Source organism: Tetrao urogallus, assembly GCF_951394365.1.
Source record: "Tetrao urogallus genome assembly, chromosome: 5".
Lineage (NCBI taxonomy): Eukaryota > Metazoa > Chordata > Aves > Galliformes > Phasianidae > Tetrao > Tetrao urogallus.
In genome coordinates, this window is record NC_136818.1 from 51,239,232 (window position 1) to 51,264,640 (window position 25,409).

Here is a 25,409-nt window from a genome sequence, read left to right on the forward strand (position 1 = left end):
ACAGAAAAAATGAGCAAGAGAGAAACACAACTTAAAAAAACCTTAAGAGGCTAAGATGTCAAACTGATAGGAACAGAAAAATAATGCAAATACACAGATAATTCAGTGGAATGTAGAAAGAAATTCAGCATTGGAGAAAAATGTTTAAGAAAAGACAAGCTATGGTTTTTTTTCCAATAAAAAATACATTTCCAATAAAAAATAAAATTTCCAATAAAAAATACATTTCACATGCATTGCAAAAGAGAGATAAATAATCAAACATTATATGCAACTATTCCTGAAATATTTAATGTATTTTTGAGCATGTGATTACTATGTAATTGTAGATGGATGTGACAATGTGAAAAATAGTTATGGATATAATGAATAATAATAAAACACATTTAAAGACTGATTTATGCAAAAAGATTAAACTATGCACTAATAAGGCAAGCAGTAATTAACTGAGGGCAGAACAATTGGCTATAAATATAAAAAAAGATGAGAAATAAAGAGATGTATTAATTTATATTATAATTAAATACATCATTGAAGAATAAAGGCATGACACTAGAAATACAAAGTTTTGGGCTAATATATGTACATATTCCTGGTAATTGTCCTTAAAGCAGTTGATGCTTTGAGAGATGAATCCAAGATGAGTCAAAGTACCACTAACTTTTATTAAAATGTACAAAGGCTGCTCCAAAAGTAATGCTTCCCATTTTATTATGTTGGTCCACAATATCAGTGGCAGATGTTGGTGGTATGGTATTACAGGTTGAACCTTTCTGGCAATATTCCATTACATTCTGTTGCTGTGTGATGGATGGCAGCAGAAGAGCAGTCTGACAAAATGGTGACTGATATGGAGTGTGTATGAAGCAAAGGTATGTCACTGAATTCCTTCTGCAAAAAATGGCACCCACTGACATTCATCAAGGCCTGCTGGACATTTATGGAGACCAAACATGGGGATATGAGCACTGTGAGGCAGTGAGGGGTACGTTTCAGCAACAATGGGTCACCTCCTCTGGCACAGATGTTAAAAGTTATTTTGAAAATCACAAAAAAAGAAAAATCAAAATAAAAGAATGAAACAGATGAATGAAGACAGTGTTCTAAATTATGAAAACAAGAGATTACAAAATAAGTGATGTAGAAATAAGTGGCAGAAATGGAGAAGTTTCAGTACCAAAAACCAGAAACTGAAACCTACTTTGAAGATGTAACAAATCAACTAAGATATCAGAGATGATGCTCAGTTTTAATGCATAATGCATCAATTGCTTGTACAAGAAAAATAAAGAGGCCTCATGGATACATTCAAATATTTCTTTTTGGATTTTTTTTTTTTTTTCCGAGAAAGGATTTTGAACGAAGAGGCTTTCATAGTTGTAGCTTTGAAACACGATTCTTAGAGATCCCTTAATAACACACTTTAGGCCTAGCATATGATGATGAAATTGAAGTTGGAGGATTTCTCAAATTGATACTAAAATGTTAACTGTTACAATCCTCAGAGTAAGAATGGAATGAATGCTGCCAAACCAAAGAAAACATACAGTTTTAATGATAGCTATCATGTGTACAAAAATTACAAGTTATGAAATCTTATAAAAGCAGTCACTCTGAAAATTAACAGTAAAAACTATGGTGAACATTGCTGCTGTCTGTAAAAAACTATTTTTCCCATAGGATTTGCACAACTCTTGTTAGATTTCCCTGTGAAAATAGAATACATTATGCTAAAAGTTAGTGTGGAAATTTGTACTTAAAAGCCATGTTTTCTTCTCTTTATATAAATTGCTACACTGAGTAAACTGAGTTAAAATCTCTTGATGAAATGGAGAAAATAAAAGGACGAGGAACTTATAAATGAAAGCAAAAAAGTGGCCAGTTTGAGGAATAGCTCAAGTTCATTCTAAATGTAAGTTATGGCAAAAATAAAAATGAAAAAGAAAATTAAGGATGTGTCTTATTGAAACGCAATTTTTCTTCCTTAGCACAAGGAATAATGTCAGTCAGATGAGATGGCTCAGCTGTCTGACATAAAGAAAGACGCAGCAGCATATGCGGAATGTTTGTGGCTGAATAGCAGGCAAGCAGTTTTAGAAGCTTCAGTGTGTGCCTGCATACATTAAGAACAGGGCCATATGTGAAGGCTTCACTTCTACGTGATACTTTCAGTACACAGAAGATATCTTACATCTTCAACTTCATCCACGAAGACAATTAACTTTTCCATTATATAAGCCAAATATATTACATCCATTTTATCCGCAAAGTGGGAAGCACCTCTTGTGTAGGCTGTCAGTTGGCGGGAAAATTCAAGTACAGTCGTCAAATTGATGTGCATCTGAAAATACATGAGAATTGCTTGGTGTGATGAATCTGCTGGCTTTTTTCTTTGCTAAAAATAGAGATCCCATCCATTTGTATAATGCTTTCTATTATTTCACTTGTTAGTACTATACACATAAATGTCAGTAGAATATTTTACCCTAAGTCTCAGATTTAGTTGCTGTCATCTCCAGACACCACCACATGTCAACAAATACTGAAAATTTTTGCATGACTAATTTTTCTAGACAGGAACACATAGGCCTCAAAATATTTCATCAGCCTAAAAATTGTCCTTGCTTTTGCAACACTGACAAGAACAGTGATGCCAGTCAGGTTTCATGTATACAGTGGAGTATGGTGGAAGGAAGGAAGACAATGGTACTATGCTGAAAGAAGAGAAGTATGGACAGAATAAGAGGAAAACCTTTTCTATGGCGAGGGTAATAGTCAGGTATTTGAACATTGTGCAGCCATCCTCAGAGGTTTTTAAAAACCTCTTTTTAAAGAGCCTGAGAAACCTGACTTAACCTTGTAGCTTATCTTGCTTTGAGCAGGTGGGACTTCTGGAGTCTAGAGATGACCTTTCTTCCACACAGAATTACTATCATGTAATTCCATTGGATTTCTTCACATAGTAATTATTAACATAGAATAAACTTTAAAGCAATCTAGCATCTAGTGCTATTAATTAGGAAGAAATCATCAAGCAAACTGAAAGTGGTAAAAGTTACTATGGCAATTACAGACCAGTACCATTCTTCATGCTCTTCACTGTTCACTGTTATGCTCTTTTTCATTTCTACCCATATGCTTTTTTTTTTTTTTCCAAAAGAAACTGAATACTGCTTTGGAGTTTTGTTTTTGTTTGTTTGTCTGGTCTTTTTGTTTATTTGTTTTTGCCCTGGAATACATCAGGAAGACATTTTGGTCTCATTTCTGCAGCTCTTTTAAATATATTACAACAGCAGTGGGAAAACAGACTTCAGTCAGCAAAACCCTGATATAGAACTTTGAGAGAAATTAATGTCTTTCTGGTAAAAATGCATGAGGAGTAGGTAAATAAGGAACTGCAGTGAAGCAGAGATGACCCTGCTAACATTATTAATGGCATCTAGATTCTAGACACCCAGAGAAAGAAAAATATTAAAGACAAATAGATACTGTGCACTGCATGTTGCTACGGCACCATCAATTACCAAAACCACTGCAAGAAAAATAAATAAATAAATAAAAACATCAACATTTTATTCAAAGCCCAAATATCCCATACTTGTGACTGAACAAACATTTTCTTGCAAGCTATCCCATAAAATCAGTACTACAGAAAAGAAGCCCTGGATTTCAGCGTTACCTGACTGAAAGCATGAAGAACTTGAGTTATTTCTTGTGAATAAGGACATTCAGAATAGTTTTCTTCATCCCAGCGTCCAGTTCGATTACATTTACGCCATGCCTTAGACTCTTCTACACCATTGTGAAAGGCAATGGAGTTAAATGAATACTGAAGACAAGGATGATAAGCAGTGATTCCAGCCAAAGTTTTGGGCCACCTGTGAACAGCAGGGAAGCAAAAAATTAAAATATAAAACTTCATATTTAAAGGCAACTGACAATATAGCAACAATACGCATGATATAGGAGAGAAAAAAATGGCTGTTTAAATTTTACCTCATTGTGTTCTATAATGGATTACTTTGTTTCCACGAAAATCTTGAAATTACACAGGCTTGAGGCTGGCTAGCCACACATTAATTCTGAATTAATTCTAGGAAGGTGTTTGGTGTTAAAGAAAAATAAATGAATGGAATTTTTCCAACTTTTGCCTATGAAGATTGCATAAGGCACTGCAGAAACTCATCAAGAAGAAAACAATATTACTAAATGTTGCAAAATGTAAAGGCTCAAAATAAAGACGACAATCTGTACTTTTCATTTTGACCTAAAGCTACGTAGCCCTTTCTGCGGCAAAGCTTAGAGAAGCAAAAATTCCTGGATATATCAGAAGCCAATAGGTATGGTCTGAGCAGAGGGTATTGTCTTGTGGAGGAAGAAGGAGATAAATCTCAAAAATGAGGTATTTAGTATATGAGATTTATCTACTATGATGGCAAAATTGTTTTTGAAAAGAAACAGTAAGTCAAGAGGAGCCAGAATTGTTCTATTTACTTCAGGGGCCTATTTTGGAATATTAATCTTTTGTATATCTGCTGCATTCTCTTTAACAACACAAATGCAATCTATTCCTTTGGGTACAAATCCATGGTGATTTTCAGGCTAATACGGCTGTAGCAAGATCAGGTAATGCGGAAAAATCAAACAAAACTGTGTGCCAACAGTCAACATGTCTGGAAAGGATGTGGTTTTAACTTTAATTGCACTGATGTAATGACTGAAACCAATCATAAAAAAAAATTCTGCCTGCCAATGACACACACCTTGATAATCAACCTTTGCTCATTCGTGCATATTAGCTCCTGTTACTTAAAAGACACAGATCCATTTTGACACTGTTACATAATATAGGGACAGGTTTGAGGCTAGGTTTGTATGTTTTCTTAGTCTCAAAATGGAAAGGTAAGAAGAGAATTATTTTTATGTGCCATAGCTAACTGTCACTGGAGAAATTCATGTGATGTATAATCATTTGAAGCAAAATGAAACATAAAAGGATCATCACAAAAAAAAATATCTACATATAGTTTTATTATATACTGCTCTTGCCTCTGCACTGAAATATTAATTTAGTGAAATATCAGCATTAATGCTATTGGGCCACAATTGTACTAATTGTGTGCTAATACAATTAGAGTAGCACCCTACCTCAAAAGTAAAACAGAAAAGACTATTCTGAAACTAAAGCACACTGACACTTAACATAGGTGGCTGAATCTGGTCTTTATGATTAGAAATTGTAACATTACATTACATACCTTTGCATCTCAGAATTATCTTATAGTGAGCTGTAAAACAAAATATCAGCAAAATATGGCCACCACAGAGAAAAAATCTGATTACTTAAAGCCAGTTCAATGTGACTCACATTGTGCCTAACTCTGACGGCAGTTGTGCAATTATAAATACCACCTAGGCTGGTGAACTGAAAGAACGATGCTTCCAAAATTGCTAAAGATTTTTTCATTTTTTCCTCAATAAAAGAACTGTTCTTTCCAGCTTTGCTTTTGTGCTACATCTCTTTTTACTTACATGCTTGCTATGTTATGAATACTTCAAAGACCTTTCCAAGAAAAATTGCTGGTGAGATAGCTGCATGTCTGAGGATAAACTTTTGGAATAGTTTCAAGTACTCATGCTAGGCTTGAGACTGATAAATTCTCTATAATTCTAAATTCATTCCTCTCAAATGCCAAAGGAATTTATGGACTCAGCACCCCTTAAATATACATCTTAAAAATAAATGTGTATAGACTTCTGGAAAAGTGATCAATAGGGAAAGGGCACTTCTATTCTTTTGATTTATATAAAATGACAAAAATGCTCCTGGTGTTAGTCTGAGTAGTCTGTAGGATTTATATATTTATTAAGAAAAGGATGTAACTGTATGGAAAGAACATGTACTTCATAAAGATGTCATCAAAAATATTCAGTATGTATTATCTGATAGAATGTATATATTTTAACAAAAGACCTAATTTGAAATATTAAAATTGAAGAGAGGTATTCAAGTCAAAAGTATGTGTAGAAAGTTCTAGTGTTTAAGAGAATCTTCCTCTCTCAGCTTCTTTTCCCTTGATTAACTATTCAGGTTGAATTCTTATTATAATTCACATGGTAACAAATTACCTTCCTGATTTCTCAATGGGAATGGCATCATACATCAGTGGTATTATCAAGTAAGTAATAATATTTTGTTTAAGAGCTCTATGCATATCACTGAAGTATTTTAGAACCAATTGAAAACAATGCTAAATACTACAGTTTGGGGGGGGGGGGAGGAAGGGGGGAGGCATAGAGGGACGGTTAAAAACAAATGCCACTAAAATATGGTGGTAGAACAAAAACTGCATTTAGTCAACAACACCGTGCAGATGATAACATTCAGATAGCAGGATGGATGTGCTTTCTAATCATGTTATATAATGGTAGAACTGCATATGTTCTTAGGCTCACCTCTAATGATCTATTTGTTTTACCAAGTAGTATATACTATTTTGATCATTTTTAGCAGGTTTTTTTAACAGTTATTTTTATTATTTATTACTTCTAATCTCATGTGAACAAAAGTAAAAGTAGCAGAACTGGAATAGATTAAGAAAGTACTGAAGATTTAAACTCCTAATGCATTAATGTAGTGTTATTATATTCTATAATTCAGAAATTATTAACCCTCATCCATTTAGCTGTGGTCTACACCTGAAATTTTCTGTAAGCTTGCACTGAGGAATTAGAAGGATTCTCAAACTTTTACAAACCACTGCCGCTCTTCAAACACTATCTGTCACTTCCCGTAATAATCACACAGTGCTCTTCCTTCCTACTCTATTCCATGACAATGACAAGAAAAATAAGTGACATGTTTGTACCTGACTCATCATGTAAACACGGATATTGCCCATATCTACATCAACATACTTAAAACCAGGAATTCATACCTGAAATCTCCCTTGTTGTTAATAACTCTTTCTGCAGGGCAGTAGGGTGCAGCCATTTCCAGTACCACAATTTCTACATGTTTAGTGCTATTTCCATAGGAATTGTTGACTAGACACTCCCAATCTCCAGATGCATTAATATCAATGCTAGACAGGATAAGTTCACTGTAAAAAGAAAAGGTTAATTATTGAATACATTTAAATATATAGAGATTGAGTTATTGATTTCCTGACATTAACTTCTCTTCAGACATTTCCTATGAAAATATAAACAGGGGTTTTGCTCTATGTCATTATAGAGACAGACAAAATGTGATTGATATTAAAATTTTAGCAGCACCAATTTGATAGACCATTTAAGTTATGAGAGGCTGCAACACAAAAGTCATCGCAAAGGAACAGTTATGCATCAGTCCTCACTCTCCTTTCCCTGAATATTATAAAATATTGTTTTTGTTTCATAACCAAGTACTTGAAAGTCAGAAATACATTTCAAGTTGACAACACAACCAACCCACAGAGAATGCTTCCCTTCAGCTGTCATTGGAGCTCCTCTGGCAGTTCAAAACCAGAATCTGCTTTCCTGTGGCAGCTTGGGACAAGTTTTCTCGAATAGCCATTGACTTTGGAAGCTGTATATAACTTTCCTGACAAATGCAATATGAGATGAGACAGATGTTGGTTGGTTGCTTTTTTTTTTAGCACTGTACTACTCATAAACTTCTTTCACACTGTTCTCTCCAAAACATGAGATGTAGTTATTAATATCAATAAATTGGTTGAATAAGCTCTGCATAATTAAAATGATAGACAAGTTAAATATAGACACTTAACAGCTTCTCTTACAATATGAACATTGTACAGTACAGCACTATGCCAGTGTTTAGCTGCCCAAGCTAAATATTCCATGTATAGTTAGAAGAAATAATTTCAGTAACATTTAAAATTGCCTAGAACTGTTTTTGTTAGGATTTTCTATATATTTTAGATGAAATTAGAAGATTTCACTCTTTTAATGGAGGCCCAGATGAAGTCAATAAAAGTTTAGTTTTTCAAATAATTTCAGCAGGGAAACATTTTATCCAATTACTGTAACTCTAGACAAAAATAATGCAAATTAGTACATTTAATAAAGTAATACATTAGCTCTTAAATCTGTCATTGGCCTAGACATAAATTTTACTAGAGTTATAAAGAATGTAGAGCTTCTGAAAGTAGCTGGGAGAGGAAAAAGGTAGTAATTATCTGAAATGCTTGCTTATTACACAAATGGCTGAATTCTGAATATGTCGTGTGGTTCAGACAATTAGAAATTATGTGGGAAGAAATGGAATACAGTCAGGAGGGATAGAGAGACATTATAAAAACAGAAGAACAGAATTCAGAAGTTATTAAAGTGATTTCAAAACTATATATTAAAAAAAATTCAAAAATTTCTTCTTGGGGCCTTTGCTACTTTCATAAAGAGTCAGACATTATTAAAAAAAAATTACATGTTTTTTAAATTTTTGGTCTTTTAAGTGTCATCCTTTTTCAGTTTAGAACTTTTTATAATACATATGCACTCATCTATTTTGCTACAAAAAAGGCTCAAATCTTCTTGTATATAAATTACTGCAGGTATGTAAGTAAATAAATCACAATCAAGGTAGGAAGTGATTAGACAGCTGCTTATGTAATTTTCCCTTTGAAAGATGCATATAATGAAGGATGATTTTCTCAAGCACTTGCTACAGAACTGTTATCTTGCTCTCCAGAAAACAAACAACCTGTGGTAAATAGCTTTTGATTTAAATTAAATTGCTTCAGACATCTTCTACAATTCTCCGGAAGTTCTATCACATTATCATTAAACAGTAACTTTAAAAATCTCACTGTTCATTTTACTAGATGTCTGAGCTCCAAGTAGCTTGGAACTTCCAATTTTATTTTTACAATGAATTCTAGTATGTTTTTTTAATGCAGAGGATACAGGAAAAAAAAACCCCAACACATTACTAGCCATTCTCCTACGGAGCAACTGATATTTTTTCATATCAACAGAAGCAATCAATCTTGTAAAAAATGTCAGATGAGAAAGGCCAATAGCAGTAGGCTCTTAGCTACCTCTTCACACATCTTTCCAGAGTCAGATTGAAAGAGTTATGTGAAATTAAACAGTTGATAAATATGTTCAAATTAAGTGTTCTGTTTCATATATCCCAAAAATCTTGCATTATCTTCACAGACAGCTGAGAAAAAATATGTTCCTAGAGCTTACAAAAACAATTATCCGTACTTGTTTCCTTTATCAATGAAAAAATAGGCAGCATAAAAATTCATTTATAGCATCAAGACCCAGAGACTTCTTAGTGAATAGAATATATGACAGATATACTCATCTTTTGATATATTTCCTCATAAAATATCAGTAACCATTGTTAATTCCACAAATATTCTAAAACTGAAAACCAGGTTGATTTTAAGTAGATGGTAGAGATAAAAACTAAATGAATACTAGAACATGTTACCAGTTTTATATGTAATAAAATGAATGTACTAAAACAGATCTTCTGACAATTAATTAGATTATGTTTCCAGGTACCACAGACAAATATTTACAGACACATTTTTTTTGTTCTGCTAGAAACACTATAGTTGAAGTCTGGTTCAAATTCCCTACAATGATGAGTAAATCCTCAAACTTACACTTAATCTTCTGTGGCTCTTACTTCAGATGTTGCACCAAAATAAGCCAGAAAAGGTTTATGAAATATAGGAGAAGATGTATAACGACCAGAACTTGAACTTATCTCCTGAATTGCCATATGGCCACTGTAAGTGATGCATGCATTTATATTCCTCTTGAAATAGTTTGGATAGCAAGCTCAATGGCGAAACTGTTCATTTACTTACCATCTAGATATGACAAATGATAAATTGATCTTACTCCCATGGGGAGTTTAGGAGACTTGATTAAAAAAAAAAAAAAGCCTTAATTCTCAAACACAGCACTCAACTTCATATCTTTAACATATTTTCCACGTGTAATTTTGGCAACTTCATAGTCTTCGCACACCAAAAGGGAAGGGCTGGCCTGTGCAATATTTTAAAGCTCTTTATAAAATTTTTGGTAAGTGATTGCGTATTGTAAGTCTTAGCACTACTTCATTAACACCCCCAGGTTTTCTTACTCTCAGAAGAAAGTCATTTCTGATCTTTCTTGGCGGTGGCAACAAGTCTTGACAAAAGGCAATGTCACTTGAGAACATTTTCACTCCTGTCACTTCAGAACATTGCAGGACTCTGTTTAAAGAGCTTGATAGGAGCACAACAGAATTAAGAAAGAAGAGTACCCTTAGATGTAGCTTACTTTTCTTGGTTTCCTGTCTTATATATGCGAATAAATGTCAGGCCAGAAATGAAATGGGATAACTTTGATTTTGCATTTACTATGCAGCTTTACTAAGGATGAAGTAAGCATTAGAAAGAATTCCTATTCCATCTACATTAGCAATCATACTCATGGGCACTCCTCAGAGTGTGACAGTTAATACTTTTGTGGAAATTTATGACCAACCAAGAAATAAACAAAGTCATTCATAGATGGAACCAAGGCAAACAGAAGATGACTATTGCTACTTGATAAGAACAAAAGGATGATTAGCAAGCTTATCTCAAGTTTTGTTTGGAAGTTATTGTGGCTTTCTCAGTAAGCCAAAGAACACTTGAAAGGAAGACAAGACCAATATTTTTCCTTTGAAGTGGGAAATTTTGGTCATGTTAAGATCCCTTTTTCAAATGCGATGACTGATGTATTGAGAGATTAATTCACACGTAGAGCTGATACAATTGCATTAAAAAAAACTCTTGTAATATTCATTTGAAGCCTGTGGCATTGGTCATTACAAAGAGAGGAACCTTAGTACAGCAGCCATACACATGTAATCAAGTAAATTATGACAAAAGATTTCTATTTGAGGCATAGCATTGCATTGCTACAGCTATGCATAACTAATTAGACAATCAGAAGTAGGAGTCATTATGCAAAGTTACTCAACCATGTCCTAAAGTAATACCTTTGTGACATTTACTGTACTTCCCAGCACTTATTTGCATGTCAGGAAACAGCATTTTAGACTTGTTTTCCACAGGAAAGATTTCAAAGTCTGAGAATTTCCTTCAAGGCTAGGTAAGAATCAATTGCTCTTCTAGGTGAAAAATAAAAATCAATTACTAAAACACAGATAGCATCCTTTAGACAGATAAGAAGGACTGCTTCCTCACAGTTCAGGCAGAAGGCCTGCATAACCAGCATTCTACCCATACTATCTTCAATTATTAATACTAACACAGAATTTTAAAGATCTGTTGATCTCCAGAGAACACTGCTGCTTGGAATAAAGCCTTTTACAGGGGATACAAGGTTAAAACATGGAAAATGAAGAGAGAATGTGTAAATCTAGGCACTTTAACTGAACTTAAATTGCTAGTCCGATCTCCTGACAAAATTACTTATTTACCCATGAAAGAAACAGCTTTAGAAACCTGATGGCCTTTAGTATAATATAACTTTGTTTCCATGTAACAGTGCAATGAAAAGAGATAAAAAGATTAAAACTGGTATTCAAGTATTTTTAGGTGTAATCAATTTGTCATACGCACAGGAAATTAATGATTTTCTCTTTCTTCTGATTGAACAGAAGAGCAAAGCAAAGCAAAACTTTTTAACACCATCAGTAGCTTCCCAGTAGCATTCTATAATTAACCATAACTTATCTATCAGCTAATTTGTTCACATTAGTATTTTAGCTGGATATCTCTTCAAAAATACCTGTGGAAAGAAGCACTAATTATAATGATAACATATTGACAGGGAAAAAAAAAAAAAAAGAAATATCAGAAATATCTACTTTTGAAATAGAAGACATTTTACTAACATGTTAGTAAACCAGACCATTTTTCCTTTGTTTTGCTCAAATTAAATGTAAATAAAATTCTTAAAATTGAGATAAAAAGTAGTAGTAATACTAAATGAATATACAGTAACATCTTCAGGAACAGAGTCAGGAATCTGCTGTTCTAAATAGCTCTACCAGGTATCCCAGTAGGCTGGGTTTTATGATTTGTGCCTCTCTCATTGAGCTTGCCAGGTAGAGAGAACCTACCAGCTATTTGGATGCACTGAAAGGTGTGCAAAAAAGAGCATTTATGCTCATATGTCCACAGCTCTGGAGTCAGTATGTGCCACTCCAGCTAGTTATGAAAGTAAAGTGGGGAAAAGAAAAAGATTTCAACTCTCAAAGCTTTCTCTTGCTGGAGAGACCTTCAGACAACAGGCACAGCGCTGTGAAGCTATATGACAAGGGTACTCCTTGTCCTAGGCTTATTTGAAGCACAACATGAATCAGTTGCCTATCACTTCATGAAAGGTTTGGGGCTGCTCAAGTGTATTTACTGTTATTAATATTGTTCTAACAGCAGACCGCTTGCCTGCAAGATAATGCAAAAGCAGCTTTCTGGGGAAGTAATGCTACACCTGCCACATGCCTTTCATTTGCCCTTAAGTAGTCTGTTCACTGCAACGTGAGATCCAAAGATTCATTTCATTAGCATAACTCCTGTGATCTGTACACTAGCAGAGGTTCTTAGACAAAAATAACACTACGACAATCAGTCCAATAGTCAGAATTGCATAAAAAGCTTTTTAAACAAAATATTTTGCAGATGATTCATAAGTGTTAACCTACTTATGACAAGTCTTGATTACCTGATTACGTGCCACTGGGAGCAACCAAAAGAAAAAAAATACAGAAGAAAACAAAAAGTACATTAATTCTGCAATATGAATGTATTTGTTAACTGCACACTACTTTGACAAAATTTTCCACTCTCTTGTGACAATGGTGATGTTACAATTATAGATTTTTTTTTTTTTAAAGAAGAATACTTAATATGATTAAGCCATTGCATACTGGGGCTATGATACTGCTTTATTTGCTGAGCTGAAAGAAATTTGAGAACTAAAGGAGGCAATACACAGCAGATTCCTGCACAAGAACTTCAAGAACTGTCTCAATTATTTCTCCAGCATATAATGTATCTCCAACAGTGTTATTTTGTGATGGCCATGAAACACTCAAACAATATACTACAGACAATTAAAATGAGGTTCTTTTAATCTATACAGTGGAAGAAGGAAAGGGACAGGGGCCTGTTTTCATGAAATTCCAGCATGCTAATGGAGTACAGAAAAACAAAAACAAAGAAAACCAACTCTGTGGAAGTCCATAAGGAACATGTCCTAAGACGTTCTCTACTTTGAGTGGGTCAAAATACAAATCTACTACAAAATATAAAAATAGGTCAACAAACAATAAAATGTAGTTCACTTATTTATTTTAATATTTACAACTGTTTGCTTCGCCAGTATTGAGAGTGACTTGAAATGAAGAGTACATCAGACTCTGTACATAAGTCAGTATTGCTCATACCATCACAAATGATACACAGGGTTACAAACTATTGCCTGGGCTGCAAGAAAGCATATAATTATATCATCAGCATTGATACGAGAAGTAATTAAAAAAAATCCTTTTGGAGTGTTCACTCTAAACCTGCTGTAATGTAGCATCTCCTCAGCTACAAAGCTGAAGCTGTTTGAAGGGCTAGATCAAAATCTTACTGGCCCTAAAAAGCTAAGCAGAGCTGCATTATTTTAAAAATTTTCAAGGACTCTATTCTTTTATTTATTTTCATTTTCTACAGTTGTGAAACTGAAATATTAGAATTGTTGATCTAAAAAGCATAAAATATTTAGAACTTTTCTATATGTTTTAAATTCTATCAGACAAAAATTACTAACACATTTCTGATTAAAATAACTATTTCCCTTGCATGTTTGAATAAACAGCTTCCCAGAAAAACCCTTGAATTTTCATGGTACGGCACAACACTCATGTGTCTGTTCCTCTAATGGTAGAGGGTATAATGGTTATTGCTTTTGTTTTTCATAGTATTGATGTATTTTCCCACAGTTTGTTTTTCTAATTATTCCCCAAACTGACTAGTAAAAATTACATTGGGTTTTATTAAAATAATTAAAAGCATTTAGAGGAAAAGCCTAACTTTAACTAATTTGCATGGAGAATACCTTGAACCCCGACAATCAAATGTGTTTTTCATAGTATTCTGCAATAATTTTGAATATCATCTTTCTGTCTGAAATACAAGAACTTTTCTGGTGAATGTGCATGTGTTGCTAATCCTTAGCTGCCTGCAGTGCCTGAAGCTGTAGACTGTTGACCACAGATTTTAAAGCAATCACAAAACAATACAGAAATATTGATTTATTTTATTTTGCTTCATTTCTTTCCTAACTTCTTGACAGCAAAGGGTCAAATAGAGTCAGTTAGGTGTACTAACAAAGTATCAGTACTAAATAATTTCTGCTCATCTCCCCTGGCGTCTCAGTGTGACCTTCAGCTGCTCATACATCTCTAAATGCTCATGACAACAGAACACAAAGCACTCAAATGGCATCCTTTTCATCTGTTCTAACACTTTTTTTTTTTCATATTTTATGAAGTGAATCTCCAATATCTTGCCACAACTTGGTATATATTTGAACTATCAGTTCTGCAACCAACCTAGCAATTGGTTCATCATCAACATACCATTTTCAGACTGCTCTTGTTAACCGAATATTCTTTCAAACCATTGCCGTTTGCTTCACATCTCTATCACAAAGTGTTAAGAGTTGCCACAAAGTGTTAAGAGTTCAAAGCTCAACTGGATTCTTTCCACAAAAAATAAGCAAAGAATTTCTGACTTTCTCTGAATTTCTGCAAGTGTTTCTTTCTTTCTTATACAATTTGCTTGCCTGCAAAACAAACTTGTCAAAATACCACTTTATCTACTTCAGCACCAATTTGTACTGAAATTCATTTCTTTCACTAACCACATCTTAAACTGACCTTATTCTGTTAGTGAAACTGTCTCAGTCCAATTACAAATCCCTTACTAACAACTATTCTAATAACTTTAAACATTTAAAAAAATTATTCATTGGATTTAGTAGACCCTTCAGATTACAAAAAATAATACTGCATTCCTTTTAATTTTTCTCCCAGTTTCTTGATTATTACAATAAAAGGAGATAGTTATTTGAGGTTCTTCTCTCCTATCACACATTTTTTTGCAGGTGGAATTTTTGGAGTTTTCCAAATAATTATGTAAGCTAAAAAACAGCTTTCTGAAATGAGTATACACATTTTATGTATTAATTTTAAAACAAACATTCTTACTGATGCCCCTATCCTTGTTACATCTAAAGGATCAGATGTAGTTCCATATTCTCTTATCTCAACATTACTATTTCTTTCACTATTTACTTTCAACCATCCCACTTTGGCAGCAGACTGCTGTGTAAATGTAAGGAATCACTGTATACTTAAAAAAAACAAAGTAAAGCAAAGACAGACTCTTAAGCTTACTTCCTTTTCATTATTATTATTAAGGACTACATTTAGCAGTCATGTTTGAAAGACTGAAATAGGACACTTTTTAAGATAAGACAATTTTTGTGGGGGATAACAGCTGAGACCTAATAGTATGAATTTCCAACAGCAAATCTATCTATACACCATAATGCAAAATTATATATGAACAGCTTACTGACACCAGCACCAGCTGCCGTACGTTCAGTTAAGAGCATGTTACTTCCTTTGATCATAACACTCCTTTTTATGGGTTCTTAACTTTCTACAAAGTTTAACGTTTTCAGAAAGAGACAGTGTGAACTGTAATGGCCCCAGAGCAACTATTACAGCTGTCAGAGATATAAATACTGTTAAACATTTAGCAAAAGTATTTACAAAATAGGATTAAAGAGACATTAGAATAGTCACTACAGACTATGGGATGATTAAGATACTCTCAAAAATCAAAATCTTTCAATACTATGAAGTTGGCTGGTTCGTAACACTAAAATACATTCTTTGGTTTAATATTCTAATAACTACCTTTCCGTCTCTCCTGGCAGAGAGGAGAAACAGTAGGGAAAGATATAGTGCTGCTGGGAGCTTCTGGGATGTGGATTGTTTTATTGCCCCTTACCATCATCACATTCATAATCTAATATTCCACCCATAAGAAATTAAGACATCTTCATGCAAACACAAGTCACAATTTCAAACAGACCCATTCACAGATGATAGAAAATTAGTTCCATATCACATTTACATTTTCATGTATGACTATGACATTTTTACACAGGCATAATGTCAGAAAATTAAACATGAGCAAAATCAAATATTATTATCATTGGCAAGAAATGTTAAATGTGAGCTAGCAGCAGAATTGAAAATACCTCCTCAAGATCTCCTATGAGGAATACACTTTGCCAAGAAAAATGTCACGGTCCAGAATACAGTTCAAAACTTTACTTTAATTATTGTAACAAGAACATTTATTTTAGTTTACTCTGCTTTAACATAGGAGGAAAAAAACACACACTGGATATTTTATTCTTCTACTGCGCCAGTTAATAAAACAGAAGAGCTTAGCATGATATTTGTATTGTAAATCCATGTCCAGAAATATCTGCAACTACCTAATAAAATAACCACTAAAAAAATGTTTGAATAAGCAGCTTTTGGAACAAGACTACACCTCTGTGTTCAAAACTACCCTTTAGAAATCTTAAATTGCTAAGCAGCACAAGCCAAAGTGTATCTTTTAGTGTAATCACAGAAAGGCTAGAGAGCGAACGTTTGCAATATTTGCTGTAAAAAGTATGTAGAGGAAGGAAAATAAGAGACTGTAAGAGATTATTTTAAATTACTTCTATTTTCACTCCAAATGTGATACTTAACATATGATAACCTCAGGAAGGCATTGTCTTCGTGGTGTTTCGCAGTGTGTCATACAACTGTGAATTAATCGTCACAAAACAGTGTGTAATTGCATGTAATAATATAAACAGTTATAGTATGGACAGCCATGAAAATAAGAGTAAAATTAAGAAATGCTCAGTAGAGTTTTTACAGTCATAACTTGAACAAAGTTTTCTCATTTTCAACTTGAAGAGGCAACGCATAATCTGTAATTTATATAAATAAAATCACTGAGTTCAAAATAATATGTTTTCTGGAAGCTACTTTTTGAAAGCACAGTCTCCCATGCCTGCACTCAATTAATACTGATCAGTTCCTTGATCAAAGCAGAACCATGTTTTTTTTTAAGTACTAGTACCACTATTGGATAAGGATTATGTTGGATAAGAAATGCAGCATTGATGCCCTACTGTAGTGTGAAGTGAAACATGCAGCTCAAACAAAAGAGCAATAAAAATAATTGTTTAAAGGTTCTGAGTTTTATTCAAAAAATAGTTTGCCTCATTTTGACAGTGTGTATCACATAGCTTGGTGAAGTCAAATTTTCCAGTATATAACAGCAAATGCTATGATGTATCTAGAAGATATTTATTCAGAATGCTTGGCCCCATTTGTATACTGCAACATGATCATTGAGTTCATCTATTTAATAGCTAAATGATGTAGGTAACAGATCAGTAATTCTTATTAAAACATTGCTATGGTGGACAAGGGTTTCTACTTCATACAAAAGTCTAACAAAACTAACAAAAATTAACCAATATAAAGTAATATTCGGTCAAGCAACTTCTAAACTTAAATTTTAAGGGGATATCAATTTTGAAAAATCTTAAACGTTTTGAGACATTTACTACAGTATATGAATATACTCTCTACAAATCACTTACATAGTGCAAAATAAAATTCAGTTGAGGTGATTAGCAGTATGTCTTTTTATTGTGATATTGTGGATATAAAAGGAACATACTTTAATTTAAGTTACTTGACAGTTATATAATAGCTCCTGCAGCTGGTATTACCATACAAACTCATCTGAAAATCTTTTTTGTTATCCACTACAGTCCTACACATCAATATTTTTTTTTAAAAAAAAAAAAAGCAGTAGTTGTTAGAGTAGGTCAGATACGTGTCTCTTGATCCACTCCAAAAGGGGTCAAATATCCAGTGAACAGACAAAATTAAAGTCAGTAAGACTGGAAGATCCCAGTGGAGAGGAATTAATTTCACTCCCTTTGTAACTTTCATTTGATAGTTCAGAAGCATTTCAGGTCAATCATATTAATAGAGAGCAACTGAGTGAAAAGAAGCTAATGATGATCCAGAGCTAATTAGCATAACTATTTTCATTCCACCTCATATTCAGAATCCGACTTTTTTGATCAATGATGGAAATTGGCAGATAACAAAAGGATGTCTGTGACAGTTCAGCAGTTTTTAGTGGCAAGCCCAGACTCTATGATGAAAACCAAAAATATAAGAATGCATAGTAACTTAATAAATAAGATTTAAAAGGGAAGACCAAAGCAAAACTTGAACAATATGACTATTGACAAATAACATTATATTAGTTGGTACTTCTTTTTAAGGAAGCCTATCTTACTTCATTTCTCTTCTCATTTTTCACATCAGCAAAGTTTTCTGTAGATCTATCTGTTTCTCAAGGACAGAGAGGCTTAAAGATAATAATAGTCACTGAATATGAGAAAAATTTTAATAAGAATCAAAAATGAGGTTACCTAGCTAAATGAATACAGTATCTGATATACTAGCACCTACAAAAAATAATCCAGGTCTTTTAAATTATTAATTCTTCATAAATGGACACAACTCAATCTTTAAATGGCGGTAGGTCAGTATGCTACTGCAGTGATCATGATATACTTATTTTTCAACATTTCTTACTGTGTAAGAAATTCTGTTCTTATCTATCTCAAACCTGCATTTGCTCAAATCTGGATACTTACACACAAGAAATTCAATTTGCAAACACATCCACTCATAGCCAAGAAAAATCTACATGTGTGTGTTAAGATTCAAGCACAACTGATTTACTTGAAACAAAACATCTTTTGATGTAAGTTTTAATGAGGCTTATTTCCAGCTTACATCTGTTCACCTTGTCAACAAGTCTGAATATTACAAGAAGATGTTTATACATTACCGTGTAATTAAACAACAGTCATGAATGATGCTGTCCTCCACAAATATGCCACTCTCTTCATCTGTTTCAATAAGTCGACCAGCATGGTACCAATGTACTTGGGTAGTTTTGTCAACGTAGGTTGCAGTACACTGAAAGGGCAAGCGGTCTCCATGAAAAACCACTTGTCTTTGTGAGGGGATCAGCTCGAAAAGAGGAAGCTCCAGAGGTCCAGCTGCAGAGAAAGCCAACAAATGTAAAGAGAAAAAATACTCTCAAAATCTCAAAATTATTTTTTTGTCTTATGAATAAAGTGGACTAATTGTATACAAGTCTAACTTTCTAGATTATTAAAATACTAAGATAAAATATATGCCCACATATTATCCACTTAACTCTGACTATGATGTCAACCCTAGGAATCAGATCTTTTATTAACATGAGACCAGTGATTACAGAATTACTAGATTGTCTACAGAATGTATTTACAGAATAGTTCACAGAATGGTTGAGATTGGAAAGGATATCTTGAGATCCTCCAGTCTCACCTTCTGCTGAAAGCAAAATGTTTACTGCAGAGTTATACAGAAAAAAATCAGTCTTCTGATTAAAGAAAAAGATATACATATGAATTCAGGCACAATTAACATTTACAAGACACTTCACTGTCAGAGGACGAAATTGCCACTGAAAAATTCAGCCACTCCAGAGAGCCTAAACTATCTCATGTGCCTCGGATTTGGATACTGATAAAGCTAATAACAGATGGTAAACTTTGCTCTCAAGTTCAACCATTATTTCTTATTTCATTGTTCCTTCTTCCTTCTGCCTCTTCCGCAAGTCATTTTCATATTCCAGATGTTTACTCAAGATTAAATATTCATCTAAACCTCTATTTTACTATTTCATAGTGCAGTACATTTCATCACCTTTTTTTCCTGAATTTTCTCTTTCCTGTTTTTCCCTCAAAAATAGTCTCTAAGAATATTGCGCATTCTTATTCTAATCAGAGTCTTATGAAAAACAATTGCTATCATCACATACCCAAATTTGTAAGGTCAACTAAAAAAATAAAGAACATTTTAAGTTTGGAAGGCATATACATTTTTGAGACTACTGGAAGACTATTAGCTTCACAACCTAAACAGAAATTAAAGGCTACATCTCTTAATAATGAATCTCTAAACGGTATTTCTTCCTTTCACGTTTTATTACTAGATTTTGAAAGAATCTGTTTCTGTAAAATATTTTCTATGCTTTGTTCGATTAATATGATTTCTTGAAATTAACAGCAGATCATTGAAAAGGAGCATTCTTGGAAAGGTATTGAAACAGGCAGTCCACATCTAAAGAGAGAAGTGGAGATCATGATTTATAGGATAATAAGGAATAAAGGAAAACCATATCTTCTCTTTTTCTGATATAGACTATTTAAGTAGGAAAATTATCCCCTCTGATACTCTATTATCATCATGTAAAAATTCTAGTGGCAATAAAAATTCTAAGGACTCACACACTTGATTGTAGAAGATGCTACCATGGAGAACCTGCATGATAATTCCTAAAATATACTGCATGATATTCCTAAAATATAACCTTTTCACTTCAGCCTACAATACCAAAAGAACTGAATGAGTCTGGGTGAATTTAACTGTATTACTACAATCTCATCTTAGCCACAATACCTGCCTACAGTCCTGCATCTTGGAAACCCCTCTAACTTGATGAGAAAACTGAATTTTTAAGCTATGCCCTCCTCCCCCTTATTTTTCTTCGACTTTCGTTTAAAAATGTCTCATCATTAATATCTATCCAGCCTACAAGGCTGTCAGTTGAAAGGTCACCCTTCCACATTTCCACCAGTAGTGAAAATTTCAACCATCTATTTTTCCAACAAATACTTTAACCTTTTTTTTCTATTTCACTGCTTACAATCTTATCTTCAACTTCCTGCTTAAAATTCTCTGTTTCCTGTCACATATATACAGACGTACTTAACCAGAACACAAGCCATAATCACTGGTTCTAGCACTGCTAAAAATTGTGGACTACTGATAGTGTTTGTTCCTCCTTTACTCAGCACCCCACTCTAACACACTTCTTTATATCATTCAGATATTGTCTTTAGAAGAGTTAAATTGTGAGATGTTGCATTTATAAACATAGCTTTGGGCTCTCAATACTTTGAGGGCATTTAAATGTTAAATAGCATGTTCACCACCTATTTTGAATAAACAGTGAGAGGGATCATTTTGCTTTTTTCACAGAGAAGGAATGCTGGCCAGCATAATACGCAGGATTTGTGCATGAGTGAATTTGTGATATTGCTGCCTGGCAGTAGCACACAGAGGATTAAGGGGCTGACTGCTATCTACTAAAATGTTGTAAGCCTGCTGTGACTATAAAGGGCATGCTTCAGATATCACTCCTTATTTGCTCATATATCTTCTGCTTGTGCCTGCATGGATACATTACTACAATTTCCTTGAAACATACTTAATATTTTTATACCATGTTGGACTTCTAACTAAAAGAAGAGAAAGTAAACCAGATCATTACTCCATTCATAACAGTTACAGGCTTGGTGATTTACATTAGACATTTTTACTTGAAGACTGAGACTACCCTGTCTCCAAAACACTACAATCTTTATTATGAAGTCAAGTATAGAATATAAGCAAAGTTATTGTCCGCAGTCATAAATTAACAGACTGATCTCTTTATCCTGGTTACATTCAAATATCCCAAACGAAAGAAAATAAAAGCTGAGTCCAGAAAATTAAACTCACTGTCATAACTACAACAGCAGTATACAGAACTCACAGGAATCATATACTTTTCATTAATACATCTCTCATTTTTAACTTGACATTGTTGTATTACGTCAAACATAAGTTGTTTTCTCAAGCAGTGAGTGACACATTGTGTTAGGAGGCTACAAATTAGTAAGTGCAAACTAACTTATCAGTATATCTTCAGTCAAACTATGCAAGTTGCCACGACATAGAGATGTCGTGTATCACTAACCGCAATTTTATCTATGCCATTATAGCTGGTTATCACTTCTCTTGTTCAGCCCTGGGAGTAAGAGCAAACTCAGAAATGTACAGATGAACTATTCCATGCAGATTTTCAAAATTAACAGAAGCAAATTAAACTTTTCTTTTTTCATTGCAGCGTATCAAAATGACAAAAATTATTAACATCAATGACATCAGTGATCTGCTCATCTGCTCTTTCCTTACAAATCATACAAGTACCAACAAAGATGCAGAGTGAAGATAACATGCTTTGGCTAATCATTAGGATAGAATATCTTTCTGACCGCCTGAATCCTTTTGGAATGCACACACTTTGTTTGCACAAATTGGCAAATAATGCTGAAAGCACATTTACAAAGTAAAACTTGTACAATTTCTATGGAAGGAAGGTGCATTTGAATATTTCTACAAAACATCTGCATGTCTATTTAAAAAATGATTGCCAGAGTTAATCTGTTATTTTAAAGGGGTAATCATCACTTAAGTGACTGGGACTGATTCTGCAACTATTACTCATGCAAAAGTTCCAGTTGACTTCAGAGACAGCTCACAGAGACAAGGATTAATTGCACAAATACAAGTTTTAGGATTAGCGCCAATACCCTTTATCCTGAATGGCTATAAAATGACTGCATAGTTTCACCAGCACCTGTTGGAAATGCATACTTATTTTAAATCCATAATTCTACAAGCCTTTAAATTCATCATTAAAATAAAAGTATTTACGAATGCTGTAAATAAATTCTCAGGCTTCAATGGGGATAAAGAAGTAAAAAAGACATAGATTCTGAAAGTATTTGAATGATTTTGGCATTGATTTGACAGCACTTTTGAAATATAACAGCTTTGGCAACAGAAATTTTCTCTTTGATTAGGAGATTAATGCCGACTAAGTATCTGTAAACTCTGAGGTTTTATGTATATGTAAATACAGATATAAGTGTCTCGTAAGATTTAAAATAGTTTGCAGTTTTCTTTTTCTTTTTTTTTCCCCACTCTGCTGCCCTTAAGTCTGGAGTCAGCACCATCAGCAAATGAGAGGTGTGAATCTCCTATGGGCATTTAGACCAACAGCTGCTGAAGTGTTTTACAGTCTTCACCTGTCTTGTCTCTCCAGTCAGCATTGAACCGTGATTGCAGCAGAGCACCACAGGAATCACTGATTGCAGCATGAATCTAAAGGTCTAACCCATCATTACAGTAATTACACCTTTTTCTTTCTCTCTCATTCCTCAGCAGAAAAGGTTTTTGTTGACTGAAGGCCCTATTCTTTATGCTATCACATCTTGCATTTCAGATTAGCTCTAGACAAGAACACTGAAGGCATATCGAAGAGGAATCGGGTTGCACACACACCACTGTATCTGAATATTACCTAAGAATACTTCTCATAGAGACTACATTTGTGCACATTTTTATGCATGCGGTGCCCCAATATATATAGAAAGTTGAAAAGAAAATAGAAACGATTTTAATAACCATTAACTAGAACAGAAAGGTAACAAGCTATATCAAAGTTTCAATGTGTATTCCTTTAGTTACTTTATAAAACAATTCATGATGCACAACTAGGAATATTTGATGCTTTTTCCCCCTCTCAATTCACATTTTGAGATCTTAATAATAGTTTGATTTTCCTTACAATTTTGTCCTTTTCTGTTCACTATTTGAAAATATGGAATGTGAAGGAATCACTGCTATCACTGGATACACATGGAAGACAAATGTTTCTACAGATACCTTGGAGATGGAGACATACAATGCATCTCTAATCTGTACTTTGGTTACATTATATGATCACATTTGAATATGTACCTATAATGAATGGAAACTCCTTCCTGTTTTAACAATCAAAATTATGGAAACTCAAAAGCTGGCTCATGCAATAGGACTACATAAAAACTACAGAAAATAGGCTGATCATTAAACAGAATGACCAACACAAAATAGTGGACAAATGAGCACAGAAAATGAAAGCATGGCCCACCTCACAGTATGTTACATTTTCTCCTGTATATATAGCCCGCAAAAGTTTAACAGCTCCTAACAGCAATATCCTGGTTACCACACTAGAGCATTTAGACCAGTACACAGTTTTCTGCTATACATTTTGTGGGTTCTTTAACTGGCTTTGTCCATACTCGTAGCATTCACATGCCAAGAAATAGAAAATTCCACAGTCTATCCAGGCTGCCTCCACATCTATGCAGTATCACAATTCACATATGCTAGGATATACCATTGACTTCTGCCTCTCAGTAGGAAATCAGTTTGCTACAGTGCACTGCAAGCATTTGGAACAAGAGAAAAGAAAAAAAGAAAAAAAAGGTTGGCATTTTGTTTCTTGTTAATCACTTGATTTGTTGTATTGCCAATGGGCTTTTTATTTGAATTGAGTACGCCTACAGAGTGCAGCACATCCTGCTGACAAAAGTGAGAGTTAGAGCTCTAATATTTGTATACAATCTCAGTGGGAAAGAAATGTGCATGGAAAGCACAGTGGGGAGAAGCTGGAAGTGAGGACAAAATGAAAGAACAGGTCCAATAAAAAGGACAGATGAAAATGAAGAAAAAAACCTGATAAACATTATTTAAAAATTTGAATTGCTGACGAAGCGAATTACATCTGTTGATATTTATTGAGCAGAACCGAAAAAAAAAAAAACCCAAACCAAAGCAACACAATTATTTTAATTGCTCTGAAGACCAGTCCTGCCAAAAAGAAGAGGTGCCAGTACATAAATGCCAATTCCATATTGCAGAATTTGGTGCAGAATGCCACAGACCATCCCACATGCCAAGGAAGTCAAGAATGAACAAATAACTGGAGCCAAGCTTCAGTTTTAATAAAAGCTTTGTGTGGTTCCAGTTTTAACATGATATGAAGAAAATACAGATGCCAAGATGTATTAAACACAACTAAATGAGATAAGTCTTCTGGGCTTCGGACAAGAAGACTCTGATCCATATTCATGTACCACTCACCGCAGAAAACAAGTAGAGCTCCTATTTGTAGCATCGCGCCTTATTGCCACCAATTTCATAAAGCTAGCTGGGCAAGGCACATTCCATACCATTTTATTGGTCCTTTCGACCTGCATGCATACAAGTTTTCCAGGCAGGGATCACAGAATCACAGAATGGCTTAGTTTGGAATGGGAACTTAATGATCACTGATCCCGAAAACTCCTGCCATGGGCAAGGCTGCAACCACTACATAAAGGAGATGATTTTTTTGCAGCATCTCAAAATTAAATCTTATCTTTAAGTTTAGTTTGCAATGCTAAGTGCTACAATGAAATACTAAAATATAATTGGGAAAAAAAAGTAAAAACCCAACAGCTACTAACCTAAGAAAAAGACTTCCCAAAATAATACTGTTTTATTTTCAGTTACATGTTTTGTATTATTTCTG

General features: G+C 33.9%; 1 protein-coding gene across 1 annotated transcript in view; it reads right to left on the reverse strand.

Annotated features, from left to right (window-relative positions):
• LOC306946366 (adhesion G protein-coupled receptor A3-like) overlaps window positions 1-25,409 on the reverse strand; it is a gene marked incomplete at both ends in the record, with an annotated part of 255,599 nt that overhangs the window by 114,219 nt on the left and 115,971 nt on the right. Inside the window, 4 exons of the mRNA XM_079535384.1 lie at window positions 2,192-2,341; window positions 3,680-3,878; window positions 6,939-7,103; window positions 18,975-19,188. Coding sequence (XP_079391510.1) covers window positions 2,192-2,341; window positions 3,680-3,878; window positions 6,939-7,103; window positions 18,975-19,188 — 728 coding nt within the window. The remainder of the gene's footprint in view (window positions 1-2,191; window positions 2,342-3,679; window positions 3,879-6,938; window positions 7,104-18,974; window positions 19,189-25,409) is intronic.